The sequence below is a fragment of the Rhinatrema bivittatum genome, chromosome 11, assembly GCF_901001135.1.
Source record: "Rhinatrema bivittatum chromosome 11, aRhiBiv1.1, whole genome shotgun sequence".
In the NCBI taxonomy this organism is placed as follows: Eukaryota; Metazoa; Chordata; class Amphibia; order Gymnophiona; family Rhinatrematidae; genus Rhinatrema; species Rhinatrema bivittatum.
Window position 1 is genome coordinate 23,110,825 of NC_042625.1, and position 15,861 is coordinate 23,126,685.

Sequence of the window (15,861 nt, forward strand, 5' to 3'; positions counted from 1 at the left end):
CCCGATGCCACGCGGTCAGGTCTGCGTCGAGTGTGGGGCGGATCGCGAGCACCTCTCGCGGGATGGGCTTTGCTCTGCCTGCATTCCTGGAGGTGAGGGGACTTCGGGGACTTCGCAGCCAGTCAGAGGGGTACTTGTGAGGCGCAGTTCCTTGGCGATCGCCATCAGGGAACTGCCTGCCTCGTCCCACAGACCCGGGCCGGTGAACGCGGGAAAAGCCGCCATTTTGGGAGCCACTTCGTCGGCTGCAGGGAGGGGGACTGGACAATGCTGGAACGGATTCAGAAGGTTCCTCTTCGTCCTTTTCTTCAGATTTTATTTTAGCCATGCACAGAGCCTTTAAGGCTCGCAAGGCGTTAAAGAGATAGGCTCCTAAATCCGGAAGCTTCGAGGCACTGCCTCCCCCAGCCAAGAGGCAGAACCAGAAACGACCTGGGGAGAGCTTCCAAGGCTCACTGTCCATTACAGGCTATTCCACCCCGAGAGGATTCAGACTCCGTTTCGGAGTCCCCAGATCCGGATGATCCAGAAGAGACTACCCTGCCCCCGAGGGGGGGGGGGGGGTCGAAGGAGTAGGCGACCACACTCTGGGTTCTGCGTGGCAGAGTCAGGTCACTGAGGGTGACAATCCTAAGGTGGTCCACCTGTTCCATAGGGATGAACTGGGTCCCCTAATTCCTGCAATCCTGGAAGTGTTAGGGATTGCAGCGCCACCAGAGGAGTCTCGTTTGGGCTCGATGGACCCAGTATTATTGGGCCTGAGTGGTCCTCCTACAACCTTTCCCTTCCATTTTTTGGCTATGGACTTGCTTTTTCGTGAATGGGATACTCCAGATTTGGGGTTGAAGGTCAGGAAGGCTATGGATAAACTATATCCTCTTCCGGAGGATGCTTTGGAGATGCTTCGGGTTCCGAAGGTGGTTTCTGCGTTGACGAAAAGGACTACCATTCCGGTTACAGGGGCTACAGCTCTTAAAGACCTTCAAGATTGGAAATTAGAGGTGCAGCTTAAGAAGATCTTTGAAGTTTCCACCCTAGGGGTCCGGGCGGTGATGTGTAGTAATTTTGCTCTGAGAGTGGGGCTTCGCTGGGTGCAACAATTGTTAGCCAATGAGGGCCTTTCAGAAGAAGAAGCGTGACAGGCAGGCCGTCTTGAGGCGGTAGTGGCCTATAGTGCTGATGCCCTTCATGATCTTCTGCGCACATCAGCTCGCTTCATGGAGTGTCGGCATGCAGGCTGTTGTAGTTGCGAAATTGGGTGGCGGATGGGGCCTCCAAATCCCATTTGGGTTCCTTGCCCTTTAAGGGGAAACTTCTTTTTGGGAAAGAACTGGAGGATATGATTCAGTCACTGGGTGAGAATAAGATTCACCGCCTGCCGGAGGACAGGACGCGATCCAGGAGATCCTTCTCTACACGATCCCGATTTTGAGGGTCTCGCAAGTCTCACCCGGCTCATACCATCACATCTTCCTTTTGTCCCACGCCAGCACACCAGCAGTCTTGGTCCCAGACCTCTTGTGGCCGGCGCTTCGGCCACGAGAGGTCTGGGATGTCTGGAGTTTTCCAGACGTCTTCAGGTGGGAAGCCTGCACAATGATGTCAGGCCGGTCCTTTCCTCGGTACCAAAGGTAGGGGGCAGATTGTCTCTGTTTTACGAGGAATGGACCACAATCACGTCGGACCAGTGGGTGCTCTCAGTGATAAAACACAGCTATGCTCTAGATTTTGCACGCCGTCCCAGCCCAAGATTCCTAATATCTCTGTGTGGATATGCCGCAAAAAGACAAGCAGTCAAAATCACTTTGCATCGTCTTCTGGACCTGGGGGCAATCGTTCCGGTACCTCCCCCAGAACAGTGAAGGGGACGTTATTCTATATACTTCGTAGTTCCAAAAAAGGAGGGTTCCTTCCAACCCATCCTCGACATCAAGCGTGTCAACAGATGTCTGCGGATACCCCGCTTTCGCATGGAGACATTACGGTCGGTCATCGCTTCCGTTTGGCCAGGAGAGTTTCTGGCTTCGCTAGACCTGACAGAGGCGTATCTGTACATTGGGATCAGACAGGACCACCAGAAATATCTGAGATTTTTCATCCTAGGGAACCACTACCAGTTTCAAGCACTACCATTCAATCTTGCGACGGCTCCCAGAACATTTACCAAGATTATGGTGGTGGTGGCATCTCAACTTCGCCGGGAAGGCTTGCTGGTGCACCCATACTTGGACGATTGGTTGATTCGGGCGAAGTCTGAAAGTATGTGTCACTCGGCAATCCAACGGGTGCCACAGGTGCTGAAGTCTCTCGGTTGGGTGGTCAACTTGGCCAAAAGTCACCTAGTCCCATCCCAGTCATTGGAGTTTTTGGGAGCCTTGTTCGACACCCGTCAGGGAAGAGTTTACCTTTCCTTGGATCGAGGTCTCAAGCTGCAGGGCCAAGTATCGACCCTGCTTCAACTACACATCCAGACGGTCTGGGATTACTTACAGGTAATTGGTTCCATGACTTCTACGCTGGAATTGGTCCCGTGGTCTTTCACGCACATGAGGCCTTTACAATCAGCCCTGCTTTCCCGTTGGAGTCCCATTTCTGAACAGTTCTACCTTCCCCTGCCCTTGACGGAGTCCACCCGTTCCAGTCTAGGGTGGTGGCTCTGTTTGGACAATCTGCACAAGGGTGTTCCACTGACGGTGCCAGAATGGACAGTGGTCAACATGGATGCCAGCCTTTCTGGTTGGGGAGTCGTTTGTTTGCAACAGTCGGCTCAGGGACTCTGGTCTCCAGTGGAGTCTCAGTGGTCGATCAACTTCTTGGAAACCAGAGCAGTTCGCCTAGCCTTGCAGGTTTTTCTTCCTGTCATTCACGGGAAGTCGGTCAGAGTGCTGTCCGACAATGCGATCACCGTAGTGTACATCAATCGGCAGGGTGGAACCAGGAGTCGGCTGGTGGCACTGGAAGCTTGACTGTTGATCCAGTGGGCGGAGCTTCACCTATCCACCTTAGCTGCATCCCACATTGCAGGGGTCGACAATGTACACACAGATTTTTTGAGTCGAAATCAGCTCGACCCCGGAGAGTGGGAGCTAGCGGACAGGGCTTATCAACTCATCTGCAACAGATGGAGCACGCTGTGCATGGATCTCATGGCGACTTTCAAGAATGCCAAGGCTCCTCGCTTCTTTGCTCATCGCAGGGAGACAGGGGCCGAGGGTGTGGATGCTCTAGCTTTGGGCCTGGCCGACGTCTGTTCTGCTGTATGTTTTTGCACCTTGGCCTCTAATCGGCAAAGTTCTTCGTCGCATAGAGACACACCCGTCGGATGTGATCCTGGTAGCTCCCGGGTGGCCCTGTCGGCCATGGTTCACGGATCTGCTCAATCTGGTAGTTGACGGTCCGCTGCGCTTCCCGTTTCTTCCAAACCTTTTCATCAGGGTCCCGTTCGTTTCGATCAGGTAGATCGCTTTTGTCTAGCGGCATGGCATTTGAGAGGAGGCGTCTGAAAGGTAAAGGTTACTCGGACGCGGTCATGACCACTCTCCTTAGGTCGCGCAAGGCAAGAACATAAGAAAATGCCATACTGGGTCAGACCAAGGGTCCATCAAGCCCAGCATCCTGTTTCCAACAGTGGCCAATCCAGGCCATAAGAACCTGGCAAGTACCCAAAAATTAAGTCTATTCCGTGTAACCATTGCTAATGGCAGTGGCTATTCTCTAAGGGGTAGATTTTCAGACCGCGCGAATAGGCGTACTTTTGCTGGCGCATCAGGCGCAAGCAAAAGTACGCGGGATTTTAGTAGATACGCGCGTAGCCGCTAAAATCCTGGATCGGCGCGCGCAAGGCTATCGATTCTGTATAGCCGGCGCGCGCCGAGCCGCGCAGCCTACCCCCGTTCCCTCCGAGGCCGCTCCGAAATCGGAGCGGCCTCGGAGGGAATCCTCTAACGCACTCCCCTCACCTTCCCCTCCCTTCCTCTACCTAACCCACCCGCCCGGCCCTGTCTAAACCCCCTCCTTACCTTTGTCGGGGGATTTACGCCTCCCAGAGGGAGGCGTAAATCCCCGCGGGCCGCTAGCGCACCGGGCCGCGACCTGGGGGCGGGTCCGGAGGGCACGGCCACGCCCCGGAACGCCCCGGGCCGTAACCACGCCCCCGGAACACTCCCGACACGCCCCGAAAACGCCACGCGGTTCAGGCCCGCCCCCCCGACACGCCCCCCTCAGAAAACCCCGGGACTTACGCGAGTCCCGGGGCTCTGCGCGCGCCGGTAGGCCTATGTAAAATAGGCTCACCGGCACGCAGGGCCCTGCTCGCCTAAATCCGCCCGGATTTGGGCGGATTTAGGCGAGCAGGGCTCTTAAAATCCGCCCCTAAGTGAAATTAATAGCAGGTAATGGACTTCTCCTCCAAGAACTTATCCAATCCTTTTTTAAACACAGCTATACTAACTGCACTAACCACATCCTCTGGCAACAAATTCCAGAGTTTAATTGTGCGTTGAGTAAAAAAGAACTTTCTCCGATTAGTTTTAAATGTGCCCCATGCTAACTTCATGGAGTGCCCCCTAGTCTTTCTACTGTCCGAAAGAGTAAATAACCGATTCACATCTACCCGTTCTAGACCTCTCATGATTTTAAACACCTCTATCATATCCCCCCCTCAGTCGTCTCTTCTCCAAGCTGAAAAGTCCTAACCTCTTTTGTCTTTCCTCATAGGGGAGTTGTTCCATTCCCTTATCATTTTGGTAGCCCTTCTCTGTACCTTCTCCATCGCAATTATATCTTTTTTGAGATGCGGCAACCAGAACTGTACACAGTATTCAAGGTGCGGTCTCACCATGGAGCGAAACAGAGGCATTATGACATTTTCCGTTTTATTCACCATTCCCTTTCTAATAATTCCCAACATTCTGTTTGCTTTTTTGACTGCCGCAGCACACTGTACCGACGATTTCAATGTGTTATCCACTATGACACATAGATCTCTTTCTTGGGTTGTAGCACCTAATATGGAACCCAACTTTGTGTAATCATAGCATGGGTTATTTTTCCCTATATGCATCACCTTGCACTTATCCACATTAAATTTCATCTGCCATTTGGATGCCCAATTTTCCAGTCTCACAAGGTCTTCCTGCAATTTATCACAATCTGCTTGTGATTTAATTACTCTGAACAATTTTGTGTCATCTGCAAATTTGATTATCTCACTCGTCGTATTTCTTTCCAGATCATTTATAAATATATTGAAAAGTAAGGGTCCCAATACAGATCCCTGAGGCACTCCACTGTCCACTCCCTTCCACTGAGAAAATTGCCCATTTAATCCTACTCTCTGTTTCCTGTCTTTTAGCCAGTTTGCAATCCATGAAAGGACATTGCCACCTATCCCATGACTTTTTACTTTTCCTAGAAGCCTCTCATGAGGAACTTTGTCAAACGCCTTCTGAAAATCAAAGTATACTATATCTACCGGTTCACCTTTATCCACATGTTTATTAACTCCTTCAAAAAAGTGAAGCAGATTTGTGAGGCAAGACTTGCCCTGGGTAAAGCCATGCTGACTTTGTTCCATTAAACCATGTCTTTCTATATGTTCTGTGATTTTGATGTTTAGAACACTTTCCACTATTTTTCCTGGCACTGAAGTCAGGCTAACCGGTCTGTAGTTTCCCGGATCGCCCCTGGAGCCCTTTTTAAATATTGGGGTTACATTTGCTATCCTCCAGTCTTCAGATACAATGGATGATTTTAATGATAAGTTTCAAATTTTTACTAATAGGTCTGAAATTTCATTTTTTAGTTCCCTCAGAACTCTGGGGTGTATACCATCCGGTCCAGGTGATTTACTACTCTTCAGTTTGTCAATCAAGCCTACCACATCTTCTAGGTTCACCGTGATTTGATTCAGTCCATCTGAATCATTACCCATGAAAACCTTCTCCATTACGGGTACCTCCCCAACATCCTCTTCAGTAAACACCGAAGCAAAGAAATCATTTAATCTTTCCGCGATGGCCTTATCTTCTCTAAGTGCCCCTTTAACCCCTCGATCATCTAACGGTCCAACTGACTCCCTCACAGGCTCTCTCAAAGTTTTTACTGTGAATTTTTGCCTCTACAGCTAACTTCTTTTCAAATTCTCTCTTAGCCTGTCTTATCAATGTCTTACATTTAACTTGCCAATGTTTATGCTTTATCCTATTTTCTTCTGTTGGATCCTTCTTCCAATTTTTGAATGAAGATCTTTTGGCTAAAATAGCTTCTTTCACCTCCCCTTTTAACCATGCCGGTAATGGTTTTGCCTTCTTTCCACCTTTCTTTTTATCATTTAAAGGTTTATTGAGTATAAAACAGCTGCAGAATCTCAAACCAACAAACATGATAACTGGTGTACAGTCAAAGCAAAATCAGCATACGTATCACCACAGAAGGAGAAGGTACACCATCGTCAAAGATGAAAGGCATAATAAAACATTATAGAGCATAATATTACATCCTGAAATACAACTGTGATTTTCTCCCCTACTCCCCCCCCCCTTCCCTCCATTGGTAAATCCAAAGAATAAAGGGTTGCAATGTGGAAGCATCACGAGCCACCACCATATCCCCCCCCTGTACAGTAAATAAAATAAACTATGCGAGAAACCGCAGAACTCATCAGGGGGAGCCATTGGCTTGAGCAGATTTCCAATTTACATATGCCTGCCAAGTTTTGTCAAATTTATGCAAAGTTTTATGCCGACAAGCTGTGATCTTGGACAATAAAAAGATTTTTTCCACGCGTTGTTGTATGACTGCATTTGTAGGTACTCTGGTATCTTTCCAGGATCGTGCAATTTCCAAACGGGTGGCCAAGACAACATAATGAGCCAACCTGTTAAAATCATCCGACAGACCCACGAACTTGAGCCCAAGTAATGCCTGAGCCGGTCCAAAAATTGGTAGACCAGGGATCATCACTCCCAACCAGTGTCGTATAGTCGACCATAGTACCTGTAGCACCGAGCAATCCCACCACATATGAATATAAGTGCCCACCTTCCCGCAATTCCTCCAGCAGTACTCCGAAACCCTGGGCATAAATTTGTGTAACCGCTGCGGATACATATACCAGCGGTATAAAACCTTATATGCGTTTTCAATCAGAGATGCAGCAATATAACCTTTCCCAAGCCCTTGAAAAATCGTCTGCCACTGCTGGGTGGAAAGATCCATTCCCAAGTCTCGTTCCCATGCAATTTGAAAGTTTGCCTTTGTCCCATCCGCCCTTGCCAGTAATTGATAAATGCCTGACATCAGCCGGCTAGAGGTATCAGCTTTCTTACACAATTTTTCAAAAGAGGATTGGCCAAGCGCCAGATGCGGACCAATCTGAGTGGTTCTAGCGAAATGAGCTAATTGCATATATGGGAAATAAGCAGAGTCGGGTAAATTATACTGACGCTGCAAATCAGCAAAGGGTTTGATTCCCGTTGAGCCCCAAATCTGGTCCCACTCTAAAATTCCCCGACTCCTCCATAGTTGGAAGGCTGGGTTTTCATAGCCGGGTCTAAACTCTTTATTATCATAAAGACTAGTGCTAGCATGGTATTCTCTCCGTCCCACAAGTCTGTCCCCCTGCAGAGACCATAATGACAAAGTATCTAATATAGAGGAGGAGAATACGTTCCCCGGAACCACAGTCCAAGTCCTCCGTGGTTGCCAAATAAGAGACCTTAATGGGGTGCCCCCAACGAGTTCCTGGTTAAGTTGTATCCACTGTTTGGGAGGTTTCCCCTTGTGCCAGTCAACCACTTTTTTAAAGTGAGCAGCCCAATAATAGCGGAGAAGATCCGGCACACCAAGCCCTCCCAGCGCCTTAGTCTGAAAGAGCACTTTCCGGGCTATCCTCGGTCTCCGCCCCGCCCAAATGAAATTCATACACTTACGTTGCCAAATTTGAAGTTGGGCCGCTGACACGGGTATGGGGAGTGTTTGAAAAAGATACAATAATTTGGGCAGTAAGGACATTTTGAAGACCGCCATCCGCCCCATCCAGGAGATGTGATACCTACTCCATTCTTCCATCTCCCTAACCATTTTTTTCCATAAAGAGACATAATTGAGAGTAAAAAGATCATGGGTTGCACTTAGTTGCACACCTAGATACTTAATATGAGACGATGCCCATCGGAATGGGAAGCGACCCTTGAGGCGGGAAATGGTATGAGGAGCAAGGTTAATGTTCAAAATCTCCGATTTCTCCCAATTGACCCGAAACCCTGCTAAAAGCATCCATCTCTGAAATCAAATGGGCAAGGGAGAGTTCTGGTCTGGTAAGGGTGAGCAGGATATCGTCCGCATAAAAAGAGAGAGTTTAGACGACATCCGCTCCATCTGCAGCCCCTGAATAGCTTCCTGCTCCCGAATTTTAATCGCAAAGGGTTCTAAAAACAAAGCAAAAAGTAAAGGGGATAGTGGACAACCCTGTCTAGTTCCCCGGCCAACCGTGAAATTTGGGGAGTAACCACCATTTATCTTCAAGCAAGCCTGAGGGGCATCATACAATTGTCGCAGCCATAGTAAAAAAGGGGCACCAAAGCCCATATTTTCCAAAGTACAGAACAGATATGGCCAGTGTACCATATCAAACGCCTTTTCGGCGTCTATTGACAAGGCTATAGTTGGAATTTGATACTTTTTCGCAAACCAAATACGGTCAAAAATCTTGTGAACGTTGTCCGCAGTGGTCCTCCCAGGAATAAACCCCGACTGGTCTGTATGAACAAGCTGCGTAATGTAACAATTTAACCTATTAGCCAATATCTTCGCTAGAATTTTTACATCAATGTTTAAGAGAGATATTGGCCGATACGACCCACAGTGGGAAGGATCTCTACCGGGCTTCAATAAAATAGTGATCCCAGCCGTGTTATCCTGGGGGGACAGAACGGTTCCCTTCCTTAATGAGTTAAAAAAGTTAAGGAGAATGGGGGCTAGTACAGTGGCAAACTGTTTATAAAATCTGGGCGTAAATCCATCCAACCCAGGCGATTTACCTAATTTAAGAGTGTTAATAGCTTCTGTAACTTCTAATAAAGAAATGTCCTTATCCAGGAACTGCCGTTGAGGAGCTGTTAATGCCGGCAGGGGGATATCCGACATATAATGAGATATGTCCTCATCAGATATCGTAGAGTCTGCGCTATAAAGCTGAGCATAAAATTGATGGAAGCGATGCCTGATCGAAGTGTTATCTGTCAGTAAAGCACCATCAGCACTCTTAATTTTAATAATAGTAGCTTGCGCTTGTTTACGTTTTAGCGTTTGCGCTAGATATTTCCCTGCTTTGTTCCCACCCTCAAAAAACCTCTGTTGCGCCAAAGTTAACTGATGCGCTATCTTGGCCGAATCTAGGTGTGCTATTTTATCTTTAGTCTCTTGAATAGCTTGTAGTGTGGTGGTGTTAGTAGGATCGCCCATATGGGAACGTTCCAAATCTTGAAGGTGCAATAATAACCCTTGCCTGTCCTGGTTGGTCTGTCTTTTAATGAACGTGGCTCGGGAAATAAACGATCCACGCAGGACACATTTCAGACAGTCCCACACTACCCCAGGATCCATCCCCTCAGTATCATTAGTATGGAGATAATCCTGTATTTCCTTAGCAATCTGGCGTTGAAACTCACTATCTTCCAGTAGAGAGTCATTAAGGCGCCAAAACAGTTGGCCTTTATCATAATTTTGAATTTGTAGGGTAAACCATATGGGGGCATGATCCGACCAGACGATCGGTTCAATATCCACTGCTTTAACCATATTTATTCGCTGCCTATCCAGCAGGAACATATCCAAACGAGAGTAACTGCTGTGGGGATGCGAATAAAAGGAATAACAGCGGGATTTGGGATAGCGAGATCGCCAGACATCTACCCCGGAAACCAGGGATTGAACATGCTGTAACGCTTTCCGGACTAGAATGGAATCAGAACTGCGCCCCGTGGAATTGTCCAATGTGGGATGGAGGGTTGTATTAAAATCGCCACCCAATATCACACTCCCTTCCGCCTTGTCGGCAAGAACAGTAGACAATTGTGTGAAGAAAACCTCCTTATGAGAGGTCGGGCCATAGATTGTGATAAGGGCGTACTGCTCAGACCCCACCCGAATATTAAGCAACAAGTACCGCCCTTGAGGATCGGAGTGGGAACTCAAAACCTCATATTGTAAATTCTTATGAATAAGAATCCCTACCCCCGCATATTTAGTATCTTTAGTAGCTGCAGCCCAGTATTGATGCGGGTAGTTAACATTTTTGAGCAAAGCCTCATACCGCTTTCTGAGATGTGTCTCCTGTAAATATATCACATCGGCCTGCAGACGACCCATTTCTTGAAAAAGGAGCTTACGCTTCCGCCCAGAATTTAGGCCCTTGACATTTAGAGATACAAATTTAATAGTAGCCATGGAGAATAATTAGCCCCTCCGGGCCATACTGTACAAACCAGATACCCTCAATGGGGCCGACTGCCGAGTAAGAAATGGAGCCCGGCCATAAAAACAGACAGGAAGAAATGGCACCTGAGAAAGGTGATTGATAGCAGACATATGTGTGAGCACACCAAACAACCCCTGCTATAGAACCACAAGCATACCAATGGAGAAGAAACATCCCCCACCCCCTCCCCCTCCCCCACCCCCTATGAACCTCCTGAGAAGGATAAAACCGTTCCCAGCCTCTACTGGAGGAAAGGCCCATCCTGAAGCCAGAACGAAGCCTCCCACCCCCTCAAGTAGCGTATAGCGCCACCGTAGCTGATTATCACACCCAATACTTGAAATTAAAAAAAAAATGAAACCCAAACAGTAAGAAAACCGCTTCTTACGGAACCGAAACCAACATGAGAATACCGGGGCATTGCCCCCTGGGCACCAGTTCTGTGACAGGTTAACCTGAAAAAAGAAGAAAAGTTAATGGAGAGTCACAAAAGTCAGGTTGGAGCTCCTTCCTTGCGGCCGTCGCTAGGATTTCTTCTCAATCTTTTACCCCCTTTGGGGACGCGCTGCCATCTGGGAATCTCCGTGCGGCGACCCTTAGGTACCTTAGGATCCGAAGCTGGAACCTCCACCGCCATACCAGCCTCCTTCATCGCCTGAACCGCATCCTCAAAAGTGTGAGCCTTGAATGATTTCCCCTCCACTTGGAACCAAAGGCCAAAGGGGAATAACCAACGATAACGCACTTTAGCAGCTGAAAGGACCATGGTGATCGGTTTAAAAGCGAATCGCTTCCGCAGGGTAATAGCAGCCAGATCCGCATACACTGCAATATCATGTTCTTCCCACCGCCATAAACGTTTCTGTCTCGCTGCTGTAGCTATTTTGTCCTTATACAAAAAGGAATGGAAGCAAACCACAATGTCTCTGGGGGTATTTCCTACCCGGGGTCCCAGCGATCTGTGAGCTCTCTCAATCTGGCAGCTACAGGCAGGCTCCCCCTCGCACTGTGCTTGCTCCCCCAAAATCACAGCACAAATCCGTTGAATCACAGAGACACAGTCCTTGTATTCCTCACCTTCTGGCACTCCTTTGAAACGCAGGTTACAGCGTCTGTTTCTGTTCTCAATGTCCTCAAGTTTATCAGCAATCTCCGTTTGTTGAAGCTGAAGGGCAGAGAGATCTTTTTGTTGTGCAGCCCAGCGCTCTTCATGGTCGTCAAGGCGCGTGTCTGCCTCCACTAGCTGGCGTGCCATGGTAGTGTGCTCTTCCCGCATCTCCTGTAAGGTATTAGCTATTTCAGCTTTAAAGGACTTAATATCCTTGCGGAGCTCAATGAACCACGAGCGCATTTCCGCTCGAATCGAGGTCTCAGCCATTGGGCCCTGCTCTGCACACTCAATATCCTCCGTGTCTCGCAGCTCAGAATCCGCCGCCATTTTATGCACCTCGGATTCCGTATCGTCCTCGAGCTTGCTGTAGGAGAATTTTTGCAGATTGAGGGTATTTTTTTTCGCCGTCATGGTCCACTAAGGTTCCGCCGTCAAATGCTTCGGGTTGCACTTCAGAACGCCACGGTAGGCGCTAGCTATATTCCGTAAAAGCTCCGGTGGGTGAGGAGCCCCGTTCTCAGGCGTCCAGCATGGGAAGTGACGTCACTTCCTCCTCTTTCCACCTTTCTTAATGTGTGGAATACATCTGGACTGTGCTTCTAGAATGGTATTTTTTAACAATGACCACGCCTCTTGGACATTTTTTACTTTTGTAGCTGCTCCTTTCAGTTTTTTTCTAACTATTTTTCTCATTTTATCAAAGTTTCCCTTTTGAAAGTTTAGCACGAGAGCCTTGGATTTGCACACTGTTCCTTTTCCAGTCATTAAATCAAATTTGATCATATTATGATCACTATTGCCAAGCGGCCCCACCACCGTTACCTCTCTCACCAAGTCCTGTGCTCCACTGAGAATTCCCTCTCTTATGTACAGGTTTGGAGGATTTTCGAGTCATGGTGCGTTTCACATCAGATTGCTCCCACTCGGGCGTCGGTATCCAGCGTTCTAGCTTTCCTCCAGGATGGTTTGTCCAAGGGCTTGTCCTGTAGTTCCTTGCGGGTGCAGGTGGCAGCCCTGGGATGTTTGCGTGGTTCTATAGATGGGGTGGCATTGGCAGCGCATCCTGATGTCTTGCGATTTCTTTGCGGGGCAAAACATTTGCGTCCACTGGTGTATCTTCCATGTCCATCCTGGAATTTGAATGTTGTCCTTAAGGCTTTGTGTATGCTTCCTTTCGAACCATTGAAGAGCGCGACTCTGAAAGACCTCACGTTGAAGGTGGTATTTTTGGTAGCAATTTCCTCGGCACGTCAGGTCTCTGAATTGCAGGCTTTATCATGCCGGGAGCCTTTCTTGAGGATCTCAGATTCCGGGGTTAGTTTATGGACTGTGCCATCCTTTCTTCCGAAAGTAGTGTCCTCTTTTCATTTGAATCAGTCCGTAGAACTTCCTGCCTTTTCCGATTTGGATCGGTCAGATCCTCTTTACAAGGAGTTGAGAAAATTGGATGTTCGAAGGGCACTTCTGCGTTATCTGGAAGTTACTAACGCTTTTAGGGCCTCGGATCACCTCTTTGTTCTCTGGAATGGACCAAAGCAGGGTAATATGATCTCCAAGACCACGATCGCATGGTGGTTGAAAGAGACCATTAACTCTGCTTACTTGCTTTCTGGAAAGCCGTTACCGATAGGGCTCAAGGTGCATTCCATTCGATCCCAGGCGGCTTCCTGGGCTGAGTGTCATCAAATCCCCCACAGGAGATTTGCAGAGCAGCAACTTGGAAATCGTTGCATACCTTTGCGTGTCATTATAGGCTCGATGTGCAAGATCCGAGCGTGGGAAATTTCGGGGTAGGCGTGTTGAGAGTGGGCCTCTCCGGTTCCCATCCCACGTAGGTACAAGCTCTGGTACATCCCAAGACTCTAGACTGATCCGGTATGTACAGGGAAAAGAAAATTAGGTCTTACCTTCGATAATTTTCATTCCTGTAGTACCAAGGATCAGTCCAGAGTCCCGCCCGTTGTGTTCATCAAGGTTTGGGAGAGTCCGCTACTGCTATTTGTTTGTGTTGTCCTCTGGTCTGCGGATTTTCTGCTGTTCGTACCCTTATTTATGGGTCTGGTTTGTTGGGGTCAGTGATCCATCTGTTCAGTTACATTTCCTGTAGATAGTTTGGTTGAGAATCATTCTGCTTTGACATGGAGTAATTATCAAAGGTAAGATCTAATTTTCTTTTCCTCCTGGAACTTGTCCAAACCTAAGCTTTCTGTTCAAGTTGTACATGTGTGACAGAGGCAGAATAACATCAAATAAGTTACTGATTTTGCATTACTCAGTTTAACTAATGTGTTTCCCTCTAGTGTTGTGTTCCGCGGTTGTGGAAGGCCACGACCGCAGCCCCCTACCTTGCCTGCGATGGCAACCCGCCACGGGAGCTCCGGGAGAAGTCCCTGATCCTGTGCTCGTTGCTCTGGCACGGGCCCCAGTGATAGTCGCCGGGTGGGGAGCCGTCCCTGCTCCTCCTTTGCGGCGTCCAGCAGTGTTTCCTCCGCGGAGGAAATCCAAGATGGCCACCACCATCTTTAGGCGCGGGGCCACGCCCCCTCATCAGATTTAAAGGGACCTGATCCCTTTAACTATCCACAGCTGTTCCCTATGAGCCAGAGCAGAGAAAGTATAAAAGGAGGCTTCCTCTGCTCATTCTGGATTGGCCACTGTTGGAAACAGGATGCTGGGCTTGATGGACCCTTGGTCTGACCCAGTATGGCATTTTCTTATGTTCTTATGTTCCTTGACTTGGCAATGTCCCACGTAGTCAGGTCTGCTTGCTTCGGTGAGTTCTTGTACTTCAGATCCTTGTTCCGGTCTCGTCTTGGTGTTCCTGGTTCCTGACTTCGGATTGGCTAGCGGTGATTCCTGGTGTGTGACTTCGGACTGGCAAGCGGTGATCTCTTAGTATAAGACCTCGGATTGGTAAGCGACGACCCTCTGGCACTTGACCTCGGACGTCTTCTGGACCATCGTCTCCAAGGGCCCACCTAAGTCCCAGCGGCCCGGGTCCCTACGGGCTCCTCCCGGGGGGACCGCGGGCCTCCAGGGGTGAAGCTCCAGTTAGCCCTTGCACCGAACTCTCGACTCCTTGACCTCTCAAAGGTCCACCTAAGTCCCAGCGGTCTGGGTCCCTACGGGCTTCTCCTGGGGGGGGGGATCGCGGACTTCCAGTGGCGAAGACTCCGTTCTTCTCCTTGACGTCACGACTCTTCGTCTGCTTCCACATTCGCCTCAGTCTCCAGTGCCGAGGGTCAGCTGGTCGCATCTTCTGTTCTGCCTCGCCACCCAACGGGAGAACCTATGGATCTTCCTCCTAAGGTATACCATCCTCCCGTCGGCCCAAGGGTTCACAAGCCGGAGCATAACATCTAGCCCTATTTAGGCAACATGTATCTTTTTTGTAAAAACTTCTTAGTGTGGTGTACAACATTCAGTATAACAACCAGCATAAAAAGATAAAACCAGTATATTACCAGCATATAAGATAAAACATAAGCAACTTTACTGAGATTACACCTACTTTTCATATTTATACCATTGGGCTGGAAATTATGGCAGTGTTTGATTTGGTCAGGTAGCTAGGTAAGTTTTACAGATTTTGGAATAGCTCTGTATTTCCTTTTCTTTCTCTCTCTCTCTCTCTCTATATATATATATATACACAGTTGGTTGTAACTAATATTATATGATCTAAGTGATGAATCAAGTTAATGGAATGTTTTATTTATACCTTTTTTTTTTTCATTTTGTTTGTAGCTTGCTCTGAGATCAGTGAATTCTTCCAGGTCAGCCTATGCCTGTGTCTTCTTCTCATGTATGTTTTTTCAGCACTACAGCAGGGTGACCATTCATGAACCAGGTCAAGGAGATGTACAGTTGCACTTCAAATGTAAATTTCCAATGAAGGTAAATATCTGTAACAACAGCTTTGGTCTTTCAATTAAAGAGAATCTGAAACAACTTCATTCTTATAGTATTTTACATGCATAGAACCACTTTGATAGGGATGGGCATCTTACTTTGGATAATAGCTTCAGAAAGGCAGAAGATATCTATCAGCTATTTTCTTTTATAATTGTATTTGCGGTGCTGAACTCCTGGCTGCCTTTAGGCCTCCTACTGAGCTGTCAGGTTGCACAGGCACCCTGGAAAAAGGGACAGAGTATAGTGCTATGTAAAAATAGGTTTATACACCTTTAGGGGTGCATTTAAACAGACTAGGGATAATTAGCCATATTCAGTGTTACGATCCCCCCTGTTGCTGCGCTACAGGTGGTAT

General features: G+C 48.1%; 1 protein-coding gene across 3 annotated transcripts in view; it reads left to right on the forward strand.

The window, feature by feature from the left end:
* Window positions 1-15,861, forward strand: part of RAD9B (RAD9 checkpoint clamp component B) — a 255,439-nt gene that overhangs the window by 28,397 nt on the left and 211,181 nt on the right. For all 3 annotated transcript variants that reach the window (XM_029572041.1, XM_029572043.1, XM_029572042.1), the window contains exon 3: window positions 15,339-15,488. In XM_029572041.1, the coding sequence (XP_029427901.1) occupies window positions 15,339-15,488 (150 nt within the window). The remainder of the gene's footprint in view (window positions 1-15,338; window positions 15,489-15,861) is intronic.